The sequence below is a fragment of the Sceloporus undulatus genome, chromosome 1 (genome assembly GCF_019175285.1).
Source record: "Sceloporus undulatus isolate JIND9_A2432 ecotype Alabama chromosome 1, SceUnd_v1.1, whole genome shotgun sequence".
NCBI classification, from domain to species: Eukaryota; Metazoa; Chordata; class Lepidosauria; order Squamata; family Phrynosomatidae; genus Sceloporus; species Sceloporus undulatus.
In genome coordinates, this window is record NC_056522.1 from 360070373 (window position 1) to 360096667 (window position 26295).

The window sequence follows — 26295 nt, forward strand, 5'->3', positions numbered from 1 at the left end:
AAGGAAGGACCATCCACTGGCAATCCAAAGGCAATGATGGGATTCACCTGATTGCATGAGCTTCATTCATAGATTGATCTTGCCTGAGAGGGGATCACACGCAATTCTGGGCTATTTTGGGGCAACAGAAAGTCAGTTTGAAGACAATTCGAACTGACGTCAATTGGCTGAAGTAGCGAATTCAGACGAATGCCTTCTGGCCCCGGTTTCTTTTCATTCGCCGTTAAGAGGAATCCCTCCCGTGTCTTTGGCATCGTAACATGGAGCAGCCCTGAGCCCTGAGGAGAAGGGGCAATTCATAATACTGGGAAAATAAATGGGGAGACAAAAGGGAGAGAAGGAAATCAAAGCAGGGCGGGGATGGGGATGATGAGAAACAAGAGAGTCGGTGTGCTAGATACAAAGCATAGACATGTATCCTTTCGCCCTTTCTGTTCAACTTTTATGCAGGACATATTACAGTGGACCCTTGGGGATAATGCGCTGGGGTTTGGTTCCAAGATCCCCCACAAATCACAAAATCTGTGGATGCTCAAGTCCCATTAAATACAGTGGTATAGCAAAATGGTGTCCCTTGTATAAAATGGGAAAATCAAGGCTTGATACTTGAAATTTATCTTTTTTCTGAATATTTTCAAGCCGTGGATGCTTGAATCCGTGTATAAAAAATCTGTGGATAAGGAGGGCCAACTGTATGAGAAAAGCAGGCTTGGACATGGAGGAGGGAGGAGTGAAAATAGGAGGAGGAAGGAATATCGGCAATCGGAGATATGCTGAGGACACCATAATACTAGCAGAGAACTCCACAGAGCTGGAACAACTACTAAGGAAGATCAAAGAAGAAAGGCAGGCTTACTGTTGAACATAAAGAAAACAAAAATAAGGACCACAGAGAACTTACATTCAAACTAGACAATAAGGGAACAGAAACAGTAAAAGAGTTCTCCTATCTGGGATCACACATTGATCGAAATGGGGACTGCAGCCAGGAAATCAGGAGAAGATTAAGAATGGGGAGGGCGGCTATGAAAGAACTAGAAAAGATCCTAAAATGCAAAGACATACAACTGAGCACAAAAGTTAGACTCATACAAGAATCACATCCCTATTGCCATGTGTGGATGTGAGAGCGGGACAGTCAAGAAAGAAGACTGGAAGAAAATCCATTCATTTGCGATGTCATACTGGAGAAGAGTGCTGAGGATCCCAGGGACAGCCAAATGGACAAACAAATGGGTCCTAGAGCAGATCAAGCTGGAAACCTCCCTGGAAGCCAAGAGATGACCAAACTGAGGTGGTCCTACTTTGGGCACATCATGAGGACTCATTGGAAAAGACAATAATGCTGGGAAAGGTGGAGGGAAGTAGGAAGAGAGGAAGGCCACATGCCAGATGGAGGGACTCTGTTACAGGGGTCATGGGTTTTATGGGGTGCAGGAATTAAGCAGAGCAGTGGAGGACAGGGGGTCTTGGAAATGCCTCATCCATAGGGTTGCCATGAGTTCGACTCGAGGGCAGTTAACAACAACAAAATATACATACAGTCAGCCCTTATTATACACAGATTTTTTATACACGGATTCAAGCACCCACGGTTTGAAAATGTTCAAAAAAAGTATAAATTTCAAATATCAAACCTTGATTCCCCCCCCTTTTTTTTTTAAATAAGGGACACCATTATATGGGACTTCAGCATCCACAGATTTTGTTATCCACAGGGGATCTTGGAACCAAACCCCAGCATATAACAAGGGTCCACTGTATAGCATTTGCTCTGGTGCCACAAGCTCTAATTCCCAGAATTCCATAGTCAAAGGATACAAAGTCCATAGTCAAGGATACAAAGAATGTATGTAGAGAGATTTTGTAGCACCTTTGAAACTAAGTTTTATGGGTTTTCTTGGGCTGAGAGAGTGTGACTCATCCAAGGTCACACAGTGGGTTTCCATGGCCGAGCGGAGACTCGAATTCTGGTCTCCAGGATCGTAGTCTGTCAAACCACAACATTTGGGGGAAATAATTTTGGATCCCTCCATGAGAGACCTATCCGCTGAGCTTCCTCCCCCCTCCCCCTTTTTTTTAGACATTCAGGGATGAGAAACACGGTCCAAAACACACTGCAGAAATAATCCAGTTTGAGACCACTTTAACTGCCCTCGCTCAATGCTAGGGAATCTTGGGAACTGTAGTTTATTGAAAGCTAAATGTCTCACAAAACTACACTTCCCAGAATTCCCTAGCATTGAGCCAGGGCAGTTAATGTGGTCTCAAACTGTATTAGTTCTGCAGTGTGTTTTGGACCAAAGTGAGCAGGATTCCTCCAATCCACTGTATAGCATATGAGGTTTCTTGGGGCTGAGAGAGCATGATTCGCCCAAGCATTTTGGAGGCTCTACAAGGAAAGAAGAGGAGAGAGAAATCTGCTGCTAAATGTGAATTGAATCACTAAATCTGGAACCATCCCAATGCCTGCTATGCCTTGCATTATTTTTCTGGGTTATTTTTCTTGGACTGAGCATTCCTAAATCATTTGTCATCTTCCATCTCAGAGCTTCAAAAACAAAAGTGAGACTGCATCGGAAATGCAGTTGGTTGTTTTTCTTATTTTGAAGTGCTGGAATGTTTCAAGACTTTTGGCAAGAAAAAGAAAAGAAAAGGAAAGAAAGCATCCTGTGTTGAGGCATTTCAGCTTTAATATCTCCTGTACTGTTTAAGATAATGGGAAAGCAACTTTAAAAAATAAAATACATTTCAAACATTTTTAGCATTCCCCAAATCTTCCAGTAATCTCTCCAACTGTGCATATGCCAGAGGTTTTGGCTTCCTTAGTGAAAGAGGCCTACCCTGTTGCAAACTTTAAAAACCAGATTTGCAATTTCTTCCAAGGCCTACGTTTCCGACTGTGTATGTACTTAATGACAGAGTATTGGTCCTTATTATCCATTAACTCTGTGACCCTAAATAGCACCCACATATTTGATACCAGATGTTTACGTTAAGCATGATGAAATATTGCTTTGCGTTTCAAGTCCCTCCTATTTCCAACCTCTAGAACTACTAGATAATAGCTTGAGGCCAACTTGTATAGTCTCTCAGAAGACAAGCCAACCATTTAATAGTAGGTTGTCATTCTGTTTTGCATTTCTATCACCCTTGGGGAAATGTTTTTTAAAATGAATTAATTTAAATTAATTTAATTAATTGGGTGACTGGATGGTCCACTTGACAGGCTGGAATAGAGAGAGAGCTTTTTCATGGGCTGTTCCCAGATTAGGGAATGGCCATCCGCACTTCTGTTAGGAAGGATGTCAAAACCCATCTCTTTAAAATACTTTGATGTTTAGTGATTAATGGGCTGGTCCAATTTTTTTTTAATGGTCTAATTTGCTTTAAATGTGTTCTAAAGTTCTTTTAAATGATGCTTGTTAGCTACTTTAATGAAAAAGTGACACAAAATGTAGTTTTAAAAACCCAAATAAATAATAGTTAAACTATACTTAAGTTACTATAAAAAGGAATTAATTACAAGTAACTATTTGGCCATGCTGACTCTGCGCCTAGCAATGCATAATGGGATAAAGAAGTGGCTCTGGTCTCCATGTTTGGAAGCACAAAGGATGGCTGCAACTCAGAGTTCTGTTTTTTATGTTGGGTAAAACATGCAGTTTCTATAGTCAACACAGAGAAGAGGTACAGAGAATTACAAAACCTTTGTATGAGGAAAGCTGTAAAATAAAATTTAGCTCGTGCCCTAGTCAACTAAAGCTAAATTGAGAGTATTACGTAGTTGTTGGGAAGACACCCAGTGCATTAGCTTATGAAGGTTTGTCACCATCCTCCCAGTATGCTCTTTGTTTGATGGGAATATATCCTGTGGCAAGTGTAACTAGACAGGCGATTCCACCCCTTCCACCACCCACTCATAGGGATGCCAAGTCCAAACCCTGTCAGCGCAGCACAGACACTTTAATGCTGCAATTTGCAAACAAAACAGTGACATAGCATCAAAGATTTTGTTTGAACTCTCTCTCCTGTCAAGGTGCTTTGGTTACAATAAGCTGGGCAGAATATGAAGTGCTGTGTCTGTTCCAAAACCAGCAACCAAGATTCTCAGCTAAGAATTTTATTGTGTGCCTTCAAGTCATTTCCGACTTCGTGGCAACACTATCACAGGATTTTCTTTTAAAGATTTGTTCGGAGGGAGGGTTAGGCATTGCTTACCTTATGGCTACTGAGAGTGTGTGGACTCTAAGGACTTTTTCATATGGAGGAATATATCACCGTCCTGAAAAAAGAAGAAAGTGGGGCCAATGCAAAAATGCATGAAATTATGTACAGTGCGCCCGCGTCATATGTGGCTTTCAGCATATGCTGAAAGCCGTGCGGGGAGGAAGAGGTGGTGTGACCTATTGGGACTAATGGGGTGCGCGCCCATGGTGCTTGCGTGCCGTCACACTGCCATGTGCACGAGCCCCATTCGTTTAAATGGGGCTTGAGCATACATGTAATTTGCTTTATGCGGGGAGTCCAAAACAGATCCCCTGAGTAAAGCAAGAGCTCACTGTAGTAGCTCACCAGACGCACAGACAAACATGGCATCCATCTGAAAGAGAAAGCAGTGCGAATGCAGATGAATTCATCACATGAGTACATACCCACTGGCTTCTTCATTGCAAATTAGCATGTTTGTGTGTGCACAGGGAGGACAGGATCTGGAAAATTTTATAATTTCAGACCCAAGGAACCCCCCGAATTAGAGGTGGCCAGGAAAAAGGAGGAGGCAGGAGGCATTCTTAGGCTCCTCATCTTTACTTTTTCCCCCTTCGATCTTTCCTTCAAAACAGCTCTTTTCCTCTCTGCAGCCAGGGAGTACAGGAAGGAAAATCACAACAACAAAGGATAATGAGAATTGTAGTCTAACGGGGGGAATCCCATGGTCAAACTAGAGATGCATTTCATACTAATGCAAATTTGAATTGACTACAAATTTGCAGTGGAAAAGGATTTATAAATTCGATATCTTTCTGAATGCAGCTATTTCTGGGATGACTTGTGATTGCGTTTGGATTGCCTTCTGTTTGCATTCGGTGTCGTTTGATATTCTTTTGTGAAATTACGTGAAATACCATGGATGACTCCGGACTGACCTTTGGTTAACCTTCCAATTTTCCCAAGTGGGTTTCCATAGCTGAGTGGAAATTTGAACCCTGGTGTCCAGGAGTCCTAGTCCAACACTCCAACCACTGCAACATGCTTATTTTTCCAGATAAGAAAATGAAATGAAATAAAATAAAAGAGGCAGTGATACTTTAGTTTCTCTTCTGTTTTCTTTATGAATGCAACATTCTCAAAAAGATGGTAGACTTGGCTTCTCTTTCTTTCTTTCTTTCTTTCTTTCTCATTATTTATTTTATTTTAATTTTCCCCGTATTCTTAAAGTCTTTTGGTGTATACAAACTCAGAGATCAACCTCAAAAACCAAAGGCTGCCATTTCCTTCTCAGGCTTCCAATAAGATTCTTGTCTCCCAAGTCACTGTGCATAATATTGCCTTGCCATTTTAATGCAGGATCAAGAAATGTGGCCCAGTTTGTAGCTTGATTTGGCCACTTGTTCTGTGCTTGAAAACTAATTTGAATCTAACCTTAGGTCAGCTTCCAATATGCTGTTATAGCTATTCTTTCCTTTGTTCAGCAAATTGCTGTTGAAAAGCCCAGAGTAGGTTGGTTGGTTGAAGGGAACTAATTGTTAAAAGATGATCTGTCAGTGGATATTACTGGGTGATCTCTCTTGAGCGGTTTCAAAGAGATAGCCCTCAGAATATGTGTACAGTGACCTTCTATACACAATGGACTATGACAGGAATGGAGTCTGCTGCTGTGAAGCCACTCAAAAGCAGGCTCATTTTTGGAGCCTGGAAATTTACAGCTCCCAGACTCCTATGTTGGCTGGAGCAAATCTGGGAGTTTTCATCACATATCACCACTCCAAAGTACCTTTTCTAATTTCTTCTCATTGTAGAATATCTGAAAACGGTATAAGCTGGCAATATCTGTGCAGAAACATGTGACATTCTGCACTGCCGCACTGCCAGGCATTCTGTGTGAAGTCTGTTCACATTACACAACTATAGTACTTTGATACCACTTTAACTGCCATAGCTGTATCTTGTGGAGTCCTGGGGTTTGTGGTTTGAGGCAGCATAAGGGTGCTCCAGCTAAGCATTCTAAATACTTTCCTCTAAACCACAAATCCCAAAGTTTGATAGGATAGAACTGTGACTGTTAAAGTGGAATCACAGTGCAATAATTGTGTCATGTGAAAGGGCCCAAGGATGGATTTAAAAAACAAAACAAGTGCAAGATCCCAAACAAAGCATAATGCTAGTTGAGGTGTCATGTCCTGTTCTCCAAATCCTAAAGTGCAGGTGTTGCAAAAACCTGCACTCAGCTTTATTTATCGCATTTAGTTACTTAGTTATATTCCACTCTATGTCATAAAATCTCAGGACAGCAAACAATAAAATCATTTTAAACAATGTAAAAAAGTAAAGTGCAAAGGTAGTATAACAAATATAAAACAAGTTAAAAAAACAGTTTAAAATGAATTACAAGTACAGGTTGGGATAAAATCTTTAATAACATATTTAGATTTGAATAACTCCTTTAATAAAAAACCACAGGTACCAATACACCATATTAGAGCAAAAGGACAGGCCCAACGCCATCGGGCCTGAAGAAGAAGAGCCCTCCCAACTGTCATCTTCTGGCCTGGGAGGGAGTGAAAGGACAGGCCCAACGCCATCGGGCCCAGCCTCGATTAAGGAAAAGAGCCCTCCCTCCAGTCCATCTGCCTTGGTCCAAGCCTCAGAGGGAGAGAAGAATGCTGGACCTGATTCCTTCCCCCACCATTCCCTTCTCCTTTTGTGTCGTGTCTTTTTAGATTGTAAGCCTGAGGGCAGGGAACTGTCTGTTATCCCCTCTGTTGTAAGCCCAGTGACTGGGCAGCATATAAATAAATCCTATTATTATTATTATTATTATTATTATTATTATTATTAGTGCCTCAGGAGGTTTTGGAGAAAGATGGCACACATAATAAGGAAAGATGTTCAAAAGATGGCAAAAAAAGAGGAAATATATTATTAAAAAGGGAGAGTTGACAAATGTTGACACAGATCTGCATAAAGTTAGCCTAACATCTCATTAAAACAGAAGTACAGTGTATTTTGACACTGTGTGGAAGCCTGTGACCTATGCATAGTGCTTTTGTTTGCGTTTCAGGTGCCAACTCTCAATGGGCAACTTTAAGGTTTCGCTGCTGTCCCTTTGTGTGTGTATCTTTGAACAGATTTGGTGGGGACAACTCTTCAAATAAAGGATGCCTATGCTTGCAAATAAAGAGCAATCTTCTGACAGTCCTTCAGATAATGGAATGACCTCTCTAAAGCAGGACACAGGACCATTCTAGGCAGAAGTATATGTGCAAAAGCAGCAGTTTCCAGCTTAGGCTGCACCCACACTGCAGCAACAATCCAGTTTGACACCACATTATCTGCCATGGTTCAGTGCTATGGAATTCTGGGAACTGTAGTTTGTTGTGGCTCTACATAGATTCTGACAGAGAAAGCTACATCTCACAAAACTACAGTTCCCAGGATTCCATAGCACTGAGGTACGGCAGTTAAAGTGGTGTCAAACTGGATTATTGCTGCAGTGTGGATGCAGCCTCAGAATTAGAACAAACAGGCAGAGGTAGAGTTTGCTGGAGCTGAACAGAATCAGAATGAACTGAAGGACAAACAGAACATCCGGATGTGGGGCCTTTTGTTTGGGCCTAGGCGGGGCTGAATTCCAATTTAGGAACAATTGAATCTCAAGGCCTGCATTCCAGAAATGGGCAGGAAGGGGGCAATGCAAAGTGGGTGAAGATAGGTGGAGGTTTTATTGGTGCTCGACATTTTCCCACCAAGCATACAAATCATAGCGATAATTGTATGCATGTCTGCTCAGGAATTCCAGGCTGTAAACCAAGGTTACATTCCATGCAGCAGGAGTGAGATAAGACTCCAGGTAAGGCCCGTAATTCAAAGGATGCTGTTTATGGCACAGGTTTGGCACAAGACTGGAGAACAGTACCTATCCCCAGTTACTGAGGGATTCACTATTAACACCGCTTCCTGCAAGAATGCCTGGGGATTGGCAGTAATAGAGCTGTTGTTATTGGGACACAAGGAGTATGCACAACTGACTTTGTGATGCAAGGGGTTGAGTTATGGGTATTTCTCCATCATCCAGAGTTTATTAGCTCCCTCTCTCTGTAGGCAGCAAATGAGGATCACTGCTGGTCCAATCCCTGATTGACTGGTGGGCACTGTTATATTTTCTAGTGTGGTGATTGGTGTGTGTATCTAAGGTTTATGTCATTTCTCCACCATTTCTGAACTTTATTTATTTGTGTTTATTAAAATATTTCTATTATGCCTCGTATCACAAGATCTCAGGGTGGCATACAGATAAAATTCAGAGTTTAAAACAATTTTAAATTAAACCAGTAAGGAAAAATTTAAACAGGCTAAAAGGATTTTAACAAATAGAAACAAATTAAAACTTGTGGAGATTTGGGCAAAAGCATTAAACCCCAAAGGCATTGATTTAAAAGCCCTGTTTTAAGTTGGTGTGGAAAAGAAGACAGTGTCAGCAATAGTCAGGTTTCCAAGAGGTGGGCAGTCAGTAAACAGGAGTGTCACAGCAGAGAAAGTCCTCTCCCATCTCTGCACATAATGTATTGCTTCTACTTGTGGCGCAAAGAGGAGGTCCCCTCCTGCAGATCTCAGTCCTATTACCATATTATTTTCTCCTGCTATGTTTTCTGTGTTTCCTAAACTGAACATGTATTGTATACGGCAACTGTTCTAGCAGTGCAGCAGTTAATGTATATCCAGTCTCATCTAAAGCTTGGAAAATTTAATTTTCAGACTATACTTTTTAGAGTTATAGAGGTAGTGGTAGTGGGGCTCTGTGAATTACAATCCCTGAAGTAATTTTTTCCAAGCTCTAGTTTCAACATCATGTAAGCCTAGTGTTGCATTTATTCTATTTGTCACCACAGCAGTGGACTGCGGCTATTGGCACAGATGGTTTTCAGTTATTCATTATGCCTCTGAATATACAAAGGGTATATTCCCTTTGCTGAGGACAAAGGATAACAGCTGAAGCACCATCTTCTGGCTATGGTTGTAGGCTTCCCCACAGCATCTGCCTGAAGGGCTGGCCCAAGTAATTTTGCTTCCTGGGGCAAAAATGGTGCTACCAACCATTGTATGTGCAAACATAAACTCAGATAGATCTTCAAAATGTACAATAAGGCAGCATCCTCCACCATACATAAAGGCCACAAGCTATCTTAGCTAAAATCATTTATTCTACACAATAGATGAGCTGGCCCCTTTTGCTTGGGATCCATTCAGGGTCCAGCTTACATTTCCTCCAGTTTTCAGCTCAATGCCATGTATTCTGAGCTGGAGAGATACTGGTCAGATCTTAAAACAGGTGTAGCCAACCATGGCTTTCAAATTGATCATGACGGAGCACATTTGATGCTCTTTCCTGTCATCAGACAAAGTCTTGTGGATCCACATGACATTTAAGCCCAAATCATCAATGGTTTAGTGAGTTACACTTGGCAGGAGAGCAGGAACAGACAAGGTACACAAGGCCAGAGGTTCCTCAAAGACAGATGGCCCCAAAGCAACTCAGCTGGCTCTTTAGTCAGGTTACACATCTTCTTACAGAAGAACCAGAGAAGGAAAACATGTCACAAGGCAAGTCTAACCATACTTGGCAGTCTTGGTGGAATCATACGGACACAGGGCGGAGCAACCTTGTTAATAAACCATGTAGGATTGTTACAAGTTAACTATGGAAAGCTACTGGATAACTCTATCTTTTTAGTTTTACCCATTTCTTCTAAATGAGCTTATTAAATGGTTTGGAGCCTGATCCAAGTGTAATCAGATGTACTAGAACAGCTCTTGTCCATATGGCAGGTGCCTACTATTTTCTTTGGGCCACCTGCCCCATTCTTGCATGTTCCAATTATATTGGACTACAATTCCCATCCTATGCAGTCAGTAGGATATGCAATGGGTATGAATTGTGTGGGAGTCAGTGTGGTGTAGTGGCTAGAGTATTGGACTAGGATTTGAATAGCTGCTCAGCGATAGAAACCCACCAGGTAATTTAAACCTTCTCAGTCTCAGAGGAAGGAAATAGCAAACTTCCTCTGAATAAATCTTGCCAACAAAACCCTATGAATAGATGTAGATATGAAAGCACATAACAACAATTATGGGGAGAAATCTTGTAGCACTTTTGAGACTAACTAAAATAAAGAAGGTAGCATGAGCTTTCGTAGATTTCAGTCTACTTCCTCAGATGCATATAGTAGACTGAAGTCTATGAAAGTTTGTGCTGTCACCATCTTCATTTCAGTTAGTCTCCTCAGGGGTGCTACAAGATCTCTCTACATACCGATTCTACAGATTAACATGGTTATATCTTTGAGAACAACAATGGGAGTTACATTGCTGGAACTCTGTTACTTATCTGTGAAATGAATGTGGGAATACCCATGGCAATTCTTGTTCTTCCTTTAAGGAGCACCCATCTTCACCTACACACCCTGAATATTTTCAGACATTCTGCAAGACCTTGTTGAGTTGCCATTTAATGACACAGCTGAATGAGCTGAAATAGTGGGCTTCTGATATTTAAAGACCATGAGGTCCTGTTCAACCTTGAGGTCTCCAAACCTGCTAAGAATTGAACATAGGAACAAGACTAGACAGAGCACTTGCAAGAGCAGAGGAAAGACTCTACTGGGATCCATACATCATTCTAGAGGGTTCACCTCTGGCTGCAGTCCCCCATTACTGCAGGGAATAAACTGTAGATCAGGCCTGAGGACAGTTATACAAACATATTTCTGTGCATGTATGCAACTCATTTGAGATGTGGTGCCAGAGAAGAGTTTTGTAGATACTCTAGACAGTTCAAAAGACAAATAAATGAGTCCTAGAGCAAATCAAACATAAATTCTTCCTAGAAACCAAGTTGACTAAACTGAAGCTGTTGTTCTTTGCCCCTATGCATTCCCAGGCATTGTGTGATTGTTATCTGTTGTTTTTAATTTGTTGTCTGCTTTATTTTATTGAACTCTATCATATATTATTATATATTATTTTATATGTATTATTCCGTAGAATATACGCCATAGGCAGGTTTATTTCTTATCTATTTTACTGATTGTAGGTACAGCGCTGTGCAGATCTACAGTGCTATATGAATAAAGCATAACAACAACAACAACAACAACAACAACATATCACAAGAAGACACGATTTGCTAGAAAAAACAATACTGCTTAACAAAGCAGAAGGAAGTAGGAAAACAGGAAGACTACATCCCAGATGGATAGACTCAGTCAAGGAAGCCATGGCTGAGGAAACTGAGGTTGTGTACAAGACCTGAGCAGGTCTGTTGATGGTAGGGTGATGTGGAGATCTGTCATTTACAGGGTTGCCAAAAGTCAACTTGATGGCAGTTAACAATAACAAAAGTACCAGTTGTACAGATATGAGATTTGCTGAAGCCAAACAGATGCAGTGCTACAGACAGCAGAACTGCATGCAAAGGGATCTTGTAGCACCTTTGAGGAGAGGCAGCATGATGTAGTTAGTGGTTGGAATGTTGGACTAAGATTCTGGGAGAACAGGGTTCTAATCCCCACTCAGCTATGAAAACCCACTGGGCAAGTTGCGCTCTCCCAGCCTCAGTGGAAGGTAGTGAGGAACATTCTTTGACCAAATCTTGCCAAGAAAACATACAATAGGGTCTCATAAGTTGGAAACAACTTGAGGATAGACAACATCAATGCCTCTTCTTCTCAGGGCAAGCCATGCCCTGAGAATGAAGCAAGCCAACTATACTGCATTTTGACATCATGGCTCTGACCTTAGCCTGGTTCAACATTAACACTCTTTTGCCTTTGGTGGTTTGTAGGACAAAAGGCACAAGGAAGAGGGAGCTTTTCAGTTCTGCACAATGATTCAGCACTGCTTGGAGGAGTTATGCATTGACAATATTCTTGAAGCTGGTTCAAAGTCCCTTCCCAGCCTTGCCAGCTGCTTTATGTGTGCCCAGAATCACAGTCTTCAGAAGAAGCAGGAGGTGCAGAAAGCAAGTGCTGCTATCTTCATAGACTGTTGCTCAATCCCACCACATCCATTCAGAGAGAAGGGCTTCTTATTCCTGGAAAGACAGGTCTTGGTCTCCTTCCCCGTGGGTCTTGCTGTGTGGCTCAAGCATTCTGATCAGGACTGGCAAAGACAGCTGGATCCCTGCAGATGGATTTCATTGCAGGGGCCATTGGAGGTAAATAAATAAATAAATAAATAAATAAATAAATAAATAAATATATGACCCAACAGGTTCTTGATGAAGAGAGACAACTGTTATTTCCATGCTATTTACTTTCAGGCACATCCCAGTGCCAGAAATGGGAAATCCTTAAGTTGAAAAGAACTTTGGGCCTATGGAGACGACAGACTGAATGGAGATTAAGCAAAAATGTTCAGATAGCTGAGGTTGTACAAACTGATTTTGCTTGGGACCAGAAGTGTTTTGGATTGCGGAGTTTTTTTTGTATTTCACAATATTTGCACATACATGAGATATCCTGGAGATGGGACCCAAGTCTAAACATGAAATTCATTTATGTTTCATATACATTTTATACTGAAACTTTAAGAGCTGTTTGGATAGGAATCTTCTTCCTATCTCTCTCTTATCTGATTCTTTTAAAGGGTGCAGTATAAATCATGCTAAAGGCAACTGACAGAAGGATGAATGTAAATGAAGGTTAATCCCACAAGGTATAGAATCCAAAACTTAATTATACCAGGAAGCAATTGAAGTGAAATCAGAAGGAGAAGGAACTGAACAGTTAGTGAGAGTTGTTCTTTTAATTTGCTCCATTTCATTCAGCTTTCTCTAGTGTGCAGATGTAAAATTTCTGGAATATTTCCTTTTACTGAAAAATAATTAGAAGTTTTGGTGAAAGCTGAAATCTAAGCCATACTTATTTTCTGATCAATCCTAAACTCATTTAATGCTTCAGAATCCTGGGAACTGTAGTTTTGTAAAACATTTATCCTTCTCTGTCAAAGAGCTCTACTGCTCCAACAAACTACAGTTTCTAGAATTCCATAGCATTAAGCCATGGCAGTATTAAAGTGGTGTCAACCTGGATTATTTCTGCAGTTTTGATGCAGAGAATGTGTGATTTGCCCATGGTCATCCAGTGGATTCCATGCCTGAACGGGAATTCAAAGCTGGGTCTTCTGCAGTCCTAGTCCAGCACTCAAAATATGCATCTCTGCACGTTTGGTTGCTCATATAAAGATGTAAAGAATAAAGAATAAAGGTGGAGGTGATGATGCAAATGCACTCAGAATCACTTTTTTGGTATGCAACCTTTTATCCCAGGTCTATTCAGGTCTATTTGCATTGTTTATTCACACTACCAATGATACAGATTTTTTTTAAAAACTTGGGGAGAACCCCGATATCAATTATCCCAGATTAAGGGCCAGAACAGACCAGCAAAAAAGCTAGCTTCCTCGCAGCTTGGGGGCATGGTGGCATATGCACGACACATGCCCCCCAAGCTAGCAGGAAGCCACCGTGAAGCCACCTGGCTGTTTACACAGTGGTAGCTTTTTGGCATTCCGGCAGCATGGCGTTTAGATGTCACACACTTCAGTAGTGCTGAAAAGCTGCAGTGGTGGTGGAAAGGGTACCTTTTTTTCTGGTGCAAAAAGTAGCAGCATTTTGCCACTTCTTTTTCCGCCACAAAAACACTGGATTGGGGCTTCGGTATGTGGGATATGCAAATAGTGAGTCATACACTCTCAGCCCCCAAAAACCCTGTGATAGGGATATGGCCTTAGGGTTGCCAAAAATCAGAAATGACTTGAAGGCACACAACAACAGCAAAATGGAGTTTTATATTAGCTGCTGTAGCCGGATTTGCAGTTGTTGTTATTGCGTGCTTTCAAGTTGCTTCCAACTGATGGCAACCTTAAAATGAACCTAGCATTATGTTTTATTGGCAACATTCTTCAGAGGGGGTTTGTTATTGCCATCCTCTGAGGCTGAGAAAGTGTGACTTGCCCAAGGTCACCCAGTGGGTTTCATGGCCAAGGTGGGAATCAAACCCTGGCCTCCAGAGTTATAGTCCAACACTCAAACCACTATGTTACTCTGGCCCTTTGTAGTTGGATTCAAATTTTGTGATTTCTCAGTGCTGGGTTGCACTCAGTGCTAGGTTGTTATGTCCAAGGTTTCTAAGCATATGCAATACAAATGTATTCACAAATGCACACCACTGAGATTTGTTCTGACTTGTCTGGCACGGGTATAAATAATGTGGCACGAGGCCAGATCCTGATCTAGTTACTTGTAAGACTGCGCAAGACAAACGTATTCTGTGGCTATGATTACAAGGAATTTACTACAGAAATACATGTGGTGTCATCTTTACTAGGGAAGGTTAGATGAGTGTCGCATGTGCTTATAGACTGTGAATGGTGCAAACTCACCTGTGCCAAATCTTCTCAGTGTTCTGGCAGCTGCTCTTAGCTAAGCCTTCCAGGTAGTTTTGTCTCTCCATTGAGAGACTGCAGGTTTAGGATGGATTGACAGGTGAAAAATTACAAGGTGCTGTGCTCCTGGGACTGTTCCATTCAAAAAACAGGAGGGAGATTAGTCTCCCTCATCTGGAATTCTGAAATATTCCAGAATCATCCACATAGGTGGCTGAGATAGTAACACCTTGGTTATCTGATGGGCCAATGTAGGCAAACTTTGTTTCATACACAAAATTATTAAAAATATTGTGTATAAAATTACCTTTAGGCTAGATGTATATGCAGTATAAATGAATGTCATGTTTAGATCTGGGTTCCATCTCCAAGATATCTCATTATGTACAGTGAGCCCTCCACATTTGTTGAGGCACAGGACCACCATGAGAGAACACCTCTCTAGGAATCTCCAGGTCCCTCAGCGCAACTCTATGCTCAACATGTGCCAAAAGGTGATCATAGAATTCAGCTGGAGGACCTACACATTCCTGGAGAAGTGTTCTCTCTACGAATCTCTAGGTCCTCCAGTGTGACATCTGCTGAATGTTGACCAGTCATACTGGAGGAACTAGAGATTCCCAGAGAGAATATATTTACTTCTATGAATAATCAAACCTGTAAAAGTTAAAGCTGCAAATGTGGAGGGCTAACTGTATATGCAAATATTCCAAAATTAAAAAAACTCTGCAATCGAAAAGACTTCTGGTCCCAAGCATTTCAGATAAGGGAGGCTCAATCTGTACATGATTTTACTCCAGGTTTAAAATGTTCTGTACATGGAAACAGAGCTTGGGAAAACAACTTTTCGGGAAATTATTTGGGAAAAGAACTCCCAGAATATCCCAGCCAGTCACTGGCTTTGGGGTCCGGGGGAAATTGTAGTCCAAAAGAGTAATGTTTCCAAATTCTGCACAGAAAGTGAGCTTGTGAGGGTGAAGGCTAAAATTAATTTCTGATGTCATTAAGTGAAACTGATCCAAGGTATGTAGCCTTTGAGACCTCTTGGGGATTAGAGCATTTGCTGACATTGCTTTTGAGATCCACTCATACTGTCATAATATCAACCTCCCACAACTGGATACCCTCCAGCAAGGTAACTCCCCTCCCCTCTCACAAACAGAATGGCCATGGCCATGCGGTCTGGGGATAATGGGATTTATAACCTAATTTACTGGGTTGGCGAGTGGATGCAGTGATAAACAGTAGAAATGCATTTCAAAGGAGACATAAATTCTTCCCATGCAAAGAGAATACCATGTGGAGCTGTGCCACATGAGCTAGCAGATCTCTCTATACCACTGAGTTGTTACTTCTGTACACCACTCTGGCTGGGGCATTTCACTTCCCCATGGGTACATTCTCTCCAGATGCCTGATATGTAGGGTAAATCAGGAAAGGAAAAAGAACAGTGCAACACTGGGAGCCTGGAGAACTTGGGGAAAATGTGAAAACAAGCTTATGGAAGCTTGTAGAGCAGGTGATACTAAGCATGGAGAAGACCTGGCAGGTGTGATGAGAGCTCAGATGCTAGCAACTTTACAAGGTGCTCCATGCATGTGGATCTTATGGCATATATGACCCCCTCCCTCATGTTAAACTTCACAGCAAACCTGTGAGATGGATCTCAGTGTTCTTCAAAGCTGAGTGGTGATTTGAATCAGGGTTTCCCCAATCCTAAAAGGAAGCCTAACAAGGTTGTTTTTTTTTTTAACTGGAGTGTTACCTCCAAATTACTGGCAATACAAGTTTAGCTTCTCTCCACGACTGTGATCCAAATGGGTGGATCCAAATGTCTCACTATCTGCATCTACACTGCAGAATCAGTGCAGTTTGACATGGCTTTAACTGCCATGGTTCAATATTTTGGAATTTGTGGATTTGTAATTTTGTGAGATATTTAGCCCTTATTTTCAGAGAGCTCTGGTGCCACGATAAATTACCAATCCCAGAATTCCATAGGATGGAGCTATAACAGATGAAGCAGTGTCAAGCTGCATTAATTCTGCAGTGTGTGGCAACAACCACTGTAACATTTCACAGTTGACCCATTTTGAGCTTGGGTGTTTTTCAAATGTACAAAGTTACCAGTTCAGGAGGTTGCAGTGACCACTGAGACTTGGCAACTGTGATAACAAAGAAGCTCTTTATGAATCAGCTGTGACTTTGCAACCTTGGAACTTGCTCTGGGTATCTTTTTCCCTAGAGAAAATGCTATATTGAACTAGAGCAAGGGTAGATGTTATTTTGAAAACATTCAGGAAGTCAACATTCTTCAGGCATTTTGATTTTAAATAAGTAATTCTTATTGCTATCCATTTACTCTGTTCTTCAACCCTAAGAGGGCTTCCAAGGTGGGTTAATAATTAAAATTACAATTCATACAGTGAGGTTGCCGTCCTCTGTGTTTGCAGCTCAGCTTGGATAACTGTTGTGTATAAATGAATAGGACTGAACAATAAAACAGAAAAAAACATTAATACCAGTGTGATAAAATAAATATCCATGCAGATAAGGCTTTGCCTTGGGACAAATGCTAACAAAGTCAGTGCCAGGTGAGACTTTACTGACAGAGGTGTAGCAAAGCCAGGACCTGTAAAATGAAATCCCAATGTTTTGATTAACAAGGGGAATTACCTCATCTGCCACCCCACCTCTAACTCCTTCATTCATTCACAGTTTAACTACACTCTCTATAGTAGCTGGAGAGGGACTTGTAATCTTGTTTGGAGAAAGGAACAGCTTGATGCTAAATAGGCAACAAAGGCCTGTTTGCTTTACAAAAAACTGGTGAGATAAAATGAAAATGGATAGAAGCCCTTTTTAAGGAGTGAGTAGATAGAAAGAACACAGCCACCTGCATTTGTGCACTCTCCTTTAGGTGCCACTTTAAGGACTGTCATAGTGATGGCCTTCCAAATTTGCCTACACCATAGGTCACTGTGTATGAATTCCACAAAGCTGGGGTGCCAGCAAAGATCTATTTCAGATAATTTCTTACCTTCCATCAAATGAAACCTACAGATCAGCTTGTAGAGACAAGCTTGTGTAGGGTTGCCAGAGTGAAAACTGGAGCGGGTTCCTAAGGCTTTAAAGGCTGTGTAGATGGGGGAGTTTTAGCAGGTATTGCTTGTTACCTGATTGTGTGACAAGCAAAACCTGCTGAAATTATTTTGCATGATCATTAAATGTAGAAGAGGCACGCTTTGGTGGGGGTACCTGAGCTCTCTCACAGGGAAGGCTAAGTAGCTCATAAAACTACACACCCCAGAATTGCATAGAATTCAGCCAGGGCAGTTGAAGCAGTGTCAAATGGCATTACATCTGCAGTGGAGCTTAGACCTAGAGCTCCTGGAGACCAGAATTTGAGTCCCCATTCAGCAAATGGAAACCCACTGGGTGAATTTGGGCAAGTTACACTTTCTCAGCCTTAGAGGAGGAAGGCAAAGAGATTCTTCTGAATAAATCTTGCCAAGATACCTTATGACAACGTTATCCTGTCAGAGTCCCTTAAAGGCAGAAAAAAAACAAACAAAACAAAGACAATACAGGGAAAAAAACCCTAGATGCAACGGATTCAAATGAACTGCTCTAGTTGGGTATAACAATTGGATTTAGAGCTTACCTCCCTTTCCAGCTGGTAAATAAACAAACAGTCAGATGTGTATATGGGCTTGCTAGTAAAGAGAAATAAAGATATTTACTATATAGAAGAAAAGTTTACTTGATATACTAGGGAGTATTTTGTGGGTATAGTATGATCAATGGGCTCTCCTTGCACTTAAGCTTATGTCAAGCTTTTTAATCATTCAAGAGCAATAGAGGAGAACTATAATTCCCTATTGCATGTTGCAGTGATAATGGATACTTTCTACTCTGGATCTTCTCTGGGCTTCTCAAGCAAAACCCATCAATAGGCTCTCACTCTCTGGAAAGTGAAGTGCCATCACTGCCCTGTCCATTGTGCTGTCACTTCCCCCACCCATCACCAGAGGCCAGGAGGGCTCAATAAAGGGTTTAATTTTGGATTAAACAAGCTTAAACTCAGAATGCATGCACAGATATTTCCTTGTTAGCAGAAGAGTTCATAGGGACTGAAGAAGACTTATAGTGTGATGGTTTGTTTTTCCTTCTCCAGCTGCAGCAGCAGCTTTAAGCTTCCAACCCTTGAAACTATTTTAGGCTCCGTAAATGTCTGTGGGTTGCTATATCTGGCATGTGGAATTCCCTAGTGAATGTTAAAAAGCTATATCTTTGCTGTCACTGTCAACAAATTAAGAAAGGTCAGTTCGTGTTTTCTGAACACGAACTACTGATGGGATGGACTTGGTGCACCTTACATCACTTTTTGTTGTTGTTGTTGATTTGGCTTCTCATCAACGGAGGCACATGCGGAGTAGGTGCTATCATTACTCTTTCTAGTAGTAAACTCAGTGCCCCTGTGCCAATAGGACTGGATCCCAGAGAAGTCCACTGAGAAACAGGACAGAAGCAACAGCATACTAGGGTGAATCTCAAACAGGGTTGCCTGGTCAGGACTATGATACTCAGGCTCTGAGATGTCAGGATCAAAGCCTGAGAACTAAGGATGAGTTTAAGCTTGTTTAATCCAAAATTAAACCCATTATTGAGCCATTCTGGCCTCTGGTGATGGATGGGGGAAATAATGGTACAATGGACAGGGCAGTGATAGCACTTCACTTTCTCAAGATCGAGAGCCTATTGCCGGGTTTTGCCCATCAATGAAAAGCTCCACAATAGTAACAAATGGAATATAAGGTGGCAGCAGAATAGATGTTGTGTGATAAGTATAATAGCAGCTACAGCTCAGGGTTACAGAGGACTAAATGAGACAGGTGTGCCTCATTCTTGCCATGATAGTGGGTCATGATAAGCCAGGAGAAGATCAAGAGTAGCAACTATCTTAGGGACTCATATCACTGCAACATGCAATAGGGAATTATAGTTTTTCTCTATTACCCTTGGATGATAAAACGCCTCTGAGTGTCCCAATCTGGCAGGAACATTCTTGGCATCCCACTGTTTCAATTGCTTTTAAAATGTTCCAGTTTCTTTCTCCTCCTCCCACTTTCCCTCTTTGTCCTTATTTTACTTCATTTAATCCAAAGTGAATTAAAAGTGAAAAAGTAGTTTGTAGTCAATTAGCAGTGGTGGGGGAGAAGAGGGGTACAATCATACTCTTCCCTGTAGACTCAGGCAAAAACAAACTCTTGCAACATCTCCTAGCTTGTCTGATCTTTCTCATTAATAGCTTTAGCCATGTTGATCACTCTTTGATGTTGCTTAGTCACATGTGTCCCAGTTTTCATCTGTGAAACTTTAGAGGGTATGCAGTGGTGGGACTGGGAGAACATATTTCCTCAAAGTTCCAAAAACTGAGGTTGGCTTATGTGAAAAGGTATGGTCTTTAGGCGAGTGGCTAAAACCTTTTTGATTAGTCCCAACAAGAGCAGAGCCGCTGAATCAGTTGTTGAATGGTGAGTCAATAGATAGGTAAATGCACTTGCTTCAATGGATCTACTCTAGTCAGGAATAACAATGGCATTTAGGCCATTGTTTTCTCAGATGATCCTTTTTCATTATGTTTACAAGGACATCCTAGTTTCGGTGGTATAGCAACAAGCTTAGTAAACAATAAAGTTAATACAGTTCATTTTCAGAATCTGGCTGCACCAGTTTTTACGTTAAATGAATATGAAGACACACCCATGCTCCACTTGCATCATGCTTTTGGGAACCTCAGATATTTGTTGGATCACCTCTGCAGAGTGTGAGGTGGGGTGCAGTGGTGTTTTCTTACATTATGGGCAACATGCTGTTTCTATACAAACACATGTTTCAGAGCAATTGGGAAGGAAATGGCAAGAACTGAGCATAGGTGGAATTGTCTGACAATCTTTATTTGCTGGCTGGAAGAACTTTCTCTTTTCCCTGTGAGATCTAAAATGTTCAATTATAACATTTCCAAAACAATTATCTGTTTTAGGTGGAGTTAGTGCTGCATTTGGTTATCCGCTGGACACAATAAAGGTATTTTCATTTTTATTTGTCTAAATATGAAAGGTTCTACCGTTAGACAGAACAAGGCAGGCATCTCAGGTTGCAGATGCTGGGAACTGGCAGTAAGGTCCACCATTGTAACCCGCCTTGATCTTTGGAAAGGCGGGCTAGAAATAAAGCTTTTATTTATTTATTTATTTATTTATTTATTATTATTTTATTTTATTAATTAATAAAAATAGAAATAAACATAACAACAAAGAACAAATCAGGAAATAAAAAATGACCCAAACAATAGTGAATCCATGGAATAGGATTTCAGGTTGTAGAAACATGTCTGCTGTAAACAGTGTAATAAATCTTGAGCTGGAGAAAACAGGAATTCTGCTCTGGCTGATCTTGCTGTAGTCATATGTGCCTGCCTACCATAGACAAGGTAAACAGCAGTTGCTTCATAATCCCTTAGTGAGTATGCATGGACAGCAAATCACAGAGTAAAGGGGAGAGAAGATTTCACTATGCCATTGTATACAGCAGAACTTGAGCATCCATAGATTTTGATATCCGCGGTGCGTCCTGAAACTAAAATCCAGCAGATACGAAGAGCCCACTGTATAAGTTTGACCACCAAAATGGAAATTATTTAAAAAGTGAAGGCTGGTGAAAGAAGAGTAAAATGGGGTATTTTGGAAGAAGCCTTCAGGTGGTCTCCAAAAGATTCATGATTTATTATTGTTGTTTTACTTGTGCAATGCTTACCTGGCCTGCTTGTTGTATTTCGCATGTGTGTATTGTCAGTGTCATATAAAATGTTGGCTGGAACACATTGAAGTGCTCTTCTTTTTTGTGCTATCACTTTCTTTCCATGTTACTTCTGTCTCTTGTAATAAGTGTCTGTTTAAAGAAAGAGTGCCTAGGAACACATCTACTTCGTAAAATGAGGTATATTTACTTCCTCCTTATGTCTTTTTGACTGTAAGCCAGATGGGTAGATTCAGTCAGGGAGGTCATAGGCATGAACCTATAAGACTTAAGCAGAGCAGTTGAGGGAAGGGAGGCTTGGAGATGTCTCATTCACAGGGTTGCTATGAGCTGAGGATGACTCAAGGGCAGTTAAAAACAACAACAAAGCCTCCTTTTTAAAAAGGATAAAATCTATGTAAAATTCATATTGTATCAGAAATCCCCTCTCTTTTTTTTTGTTCAGAATCAAAATGTCAACATCAGTTTTGTCTAAAATCTAAGAAAACTGCTAACTTATTGGTTTTCCTAGACATGATGTATATAATGGATTGATTGTCTCAACAGGTGAGAATACAGACACAGTCAAGCTACCGTGGAATATTGCACTGTATCTTAGATACATACAGAACTGAAAGCGTACGTATGGCAAATTCCTGTTAGCTATGGCCCAGGCACAAAAGGCTTAGGCAGTTATTATGAATGTCAAGAGACCTCAAATGTGAGGAGCAGTAATTACAATATGTCTGTCCCTTACACATTTCCACTGATCTCTTCATGTGGAGAGCAATGTTTTGAAGAGGAGAATTTTTTTTTATGTGGGGATCTTCATATGATCCCATGAATGTTGAATAATCAGTGTTCTCAACTGTGTCAACAACCTCTATCAATCTCCCCTTCAGAAAGTCACCTGAGTTCCATGTATGGAGGATGATGGAAACGATGACAGAGTAGGTATGATTAATAGGCTCCCTTGCTCACACATTTTATTCCACTCAGATTCCATGTAGATTGATTCTCCCTTACCTGGAATTCCAAATTCCAAAATATTCCAAAATTCAAAGCTTTCCACATGAGAGGTTGAGATAGTGGTACTTTTGCTCTCTGATGGTTCATGTACAAAATTGTTAAAAATATTGTGTATAAAAACCACCTTCCAGCTATGAGTATAAGGTGTATATGAAACATAGATTAATTTCATGTTAAGATTTGGGTCCCATCTCCAAGATATTTCATTATGTACATGCAAATATTCAAAAAAACAAAAAAACAAATTGAAATCTCAATCACATCTGGTCCCAAACATTTCAGATAAGGGAGATTCAGCCTGTCATCCCTGACAGAGCTTGAATAGTTATAAATATGAATATGAACAGAGAAAGGACTACAGGATTTCTTTTTTTGTTTGTTTATTTGTTTGCTTGCCTTGTGCCTCACTGTCTCAAGGCAATTCTCTGTGCTCGCTTGAGACAGGTCTTACCATTTTGTATGTAATTCAACAACCCATATTAAACACAAGTTGGCCCAACAGGTACCAATGGATTCATATTATTTTTACCACATATGAAAGTGTATGTATAATCATGTAGAAAGCCAGCAGTCTGTAATGTCCTGCCGTGATAGTGAGGAGAATAGGGTTATGAGCAACCATAATCTCAAGCAGACTTCCCCAACCTAGTGCCCTCCAGATATTTTGGACTACAAATCCAACATTCCCTGTCTGGGCATTATGCAAGCTGCAGTCCAACATCTCTAAAGGTTGCCTGCTAGGAAATACCAGAGTTTTATAGTCTTATATTACTGCTAATACATTTGGCCCTCCATATCTTCAGATTTTATATCCATAGATCCAACCATCCACGGTTTGAAAATATTTTTAAAAATATAAATTCCAAAAAGCAAACTTTGATTTTACCATTTTATATGAGTAACACCATTTTACTATGCCACTGTATATAATAGGACTTGAGGAGCTGTGGATTTTGGAGATCCTGGAGCCAAACTCCACTGGATGCCAAGGGCTCACTGTATTCTCATTACAGAAACTAGAAGAAAAGTAGTCATTTATTTCTGTTCCACTGTATCAGGGATAAGGAAGATGCAGTACTCCACATGTTGTTGGACTGTGGCTCCCATCATCCCTCATCACTGACAATGCTAGTTAGACCTGATGGGAAATACAGTCCTAAAACATCTGGAGGGACAAATTTTGCCCACTCTTGCTGTATATTGAATAGGTTTGAGTACATTAAGTAAAATAAATGGCTCAGATTTTTTATTCCACTTTTTGAAAAGTTATTTTCCTTATATTTTTATGCATACCAGGTTCTAGGTTTCTACCGTGGAGTGTCAATGACAGTTGTCATGGCATCAGTAATTTCATCTCTTTCGTTTGGCATCTACAAAAACTTCCTGTATAACATCTGCAGATTACGATATGGTTCTGCAAATAGCAAGCCATCAAAGGTGGATATATCTTTTGCTGGAGCTGCTACTGGTGCTGCCCGGGTAGGTTTAAAATAAAAAATAAAGACTTGCTAAAAAGAAAAGAAAAAAGTTAAAGGATAGAATATTTATTTTAAGAAATTCTGTTGAGAAGAATCTACTCTTTATAATTATTATAATTTATTTTACATTTCTTCTCTGGCTGTTGTCCTCCAGATATTTTGGACTATAGCTTCCAAAAGCGTTAACCATTAGCCATGATGGCTGGGATTTCTCGGAATGGTACTCCAAAAGATCTAGAGGACCTCAGCTCACCTACTCCTGCCTACAGCCCATCCTGTAAATATATCTAACAATATGTAGCTGATACAACTAGTATGGCTACTGGGTAAATGAGAAAGGGTGTCACCTGTCTTTCTCACTTGCCCAGCAGTCATGCCATGCCAGGCTAGACCCAGAATGAGTTGTTGGAAGGCCATAGCACTGCCCACCCCCTAATGGCTGCTGGAGAGGAGTGTGATGCTTTTCATTCCAGGTTTGGCATGGCTGTTGGGTGACCAGTTGTGCCAGACCTGGAATGGGCTGTTGGGAGGCCTTGGCTTACTCCCATCAGTGACCACTGGTGGGGGTTGTGGTGCCTTCTGTTCTGCGTCTAGGGCAGTGCTTGGTGATCAGATGCACCAGACCTGGAATGGGATGTCAGGAGGCCACAGAAGAAGGGGGGGGGGGTGTATGTCCATTCTGGCTTCTCTGCTGCCATGGCTGTCTTAGGGGAGGGAGCCAAGGCAGCGGAGAAGCCTGAATGAAAAGCTGCACCGTCCCTTCCATCTCCTCTCATTAAAGTTTTAAATGAATGTGTAATTTTATATTTATAATTTATGGTATTTTTATAAGATATTCTGATGTACTGTTTTGTGCTCCAGTCATAGGAGAAAGATGGGATATAAATAAAATAAAGTAGAATAAAATAAAATAAAATATTGTGTATGGGTCTAGGGGCCTTGGGGGTGTCACATTATGCAAAATCAGATAGTATGTGGCAAGACAGAAGTAAAAATGCTTTACATGCATGGTAAATAACCAGGCAGGATGGATGAATTGGAGTCACAGGCTTAGGAATGCCAGGTTCTTGGAGAGAATGTCCATGTACTTTGGAATCTCAAAAGGTCCTAACTCAGAATTTTTACATTTTTTTATTCTGTCCTGCAGGTTCTGCTAATATCACCTGCAGAGATAGCCAAAGTAAGATTACAGATCCAGAAAGAGCCATTTCACTCAACTGCATCATCCCATCTCGCCTCCAGGCCTAAGTACCAAGGTGCCATGCATTGCCTGAGGACAATTGTAAAGGAGGAAGGCCTTAGGGGTCTGTACAAGGGGTCTTTGGCTTTGCTGTGTAGAGATTGCCATTCATCTGCAACATATTTTCTCTCCTATTCTGTCTTATGTGAGTGGCTTACTCCAGCTGGCCAAGATAAACCAGGTATGTACATAAACTATTCTTTCATGGACCTTGAAAATTGGCTTTTACTGTCTTTTCCATGGCAAATTGATCCATATTCCTTTCTATGTCTGAGCCATATTGTGCATGGTGTACTATAGAAGGAGATCAAAGGTAGTGGTGGTGGTGACACCATGAGTTACCACCCCTTGTGACACCAACCCTAGTGATGCTACTGACCTTGCCTGAGCAATAAGCTTTTCTTGAGCTCTCTGGTACATTCTTATGTTGACAGCACCTCCTCTTTTTCTTTCAGTTTTGATTTCCTCTTCAGTTGTGAGAACTCTTGCAGGTTCCACAGCTTTTGGCTTCTGGCTCATCTCAGACTAGCCAACATTGTGTAGCAGTTAAAAGTGTTGGATTAGGAGTGGAGAGATCAAGAATCAAATCCCAATTCAGCTAGTCACAATCTCAATTGTGCGCTAGTTATAATCTCAATTTAACCCACCTCACAGGGTGGCTTGGAATATAAACTGGGGAGTAAATCCTTTAACACCGCCTTGACTTGTTTGGAGAAAAGGCAGGATGTAAATGCTACTAATAAATAAATAAGTTGTCTAATGCTCACAGCCCATGCCTGACAACACCTGATATCTACCTTTAGCAGTCGGAGTTTCATAAATAGGTCCTACTTGCTGGATGGAGTCCCTGTAAACACTGCTTAATGAATTCTTTGCTCTTGTATACTCTTCAGCATTTCACAGGCGAGAACCAGGACATGTATGGTCAAGCAACGTCAAGTGTTATTAAGATGGCCAAATTTAGTTTAACATCAGTTTGCAGCAACTGAAGTAAGTTAATAACAAAGGATGGGAGTGGGAGTAGGAGAGAGAAAATGGGGCATTTTAAAAACAGCTGAAAAAATGGAACAGCACAGGATTGCT

General features: G+C 40.9%; 1 protein-coding gene across 2 annotated transcripts in view; it reads left to right on the plus strand.

Annotated features, from left to right (window-relative positions):
* The first annotated feature begins 3091 nt into the window (after positions 1–3091).
* Positions 3092–26295, plus strand: part of SLC25A47 (solute carrier family 25 member 47) — a 30849-nt gene continuing 7645 nt past the window's right edge. Inside the window, exons 1-6 of one of the 2 annotated variants that reach the window (XM_042440369.1) lie at positions 3092–3118; positions 12062–12433; positions 20711–20754; positions 22033–22104; positions 23791–23973; positions 25120–25393. In XM_042440369.1, coding sequence (XP_042296303.1) covers positions 12406–12433; positions 20711–20754; positions 22033–22104; positions 23791–23973; positions 25120–25393 — 601 coding nt within the window. In that variant the 5' untranslated portion in view covers positions 3092–3118; positions 12062–12405. Of the gene's footprint in view, positions 3119–7912; positions 8072–12061; positions 12434–20710; positions 20755–22032; positions 22105–23790; positions 23974–25119; positions 25394–26295 lie in introns of those variants that run through there. The other variant, XM_042440362.1, reaches the window with a different exon arrangement.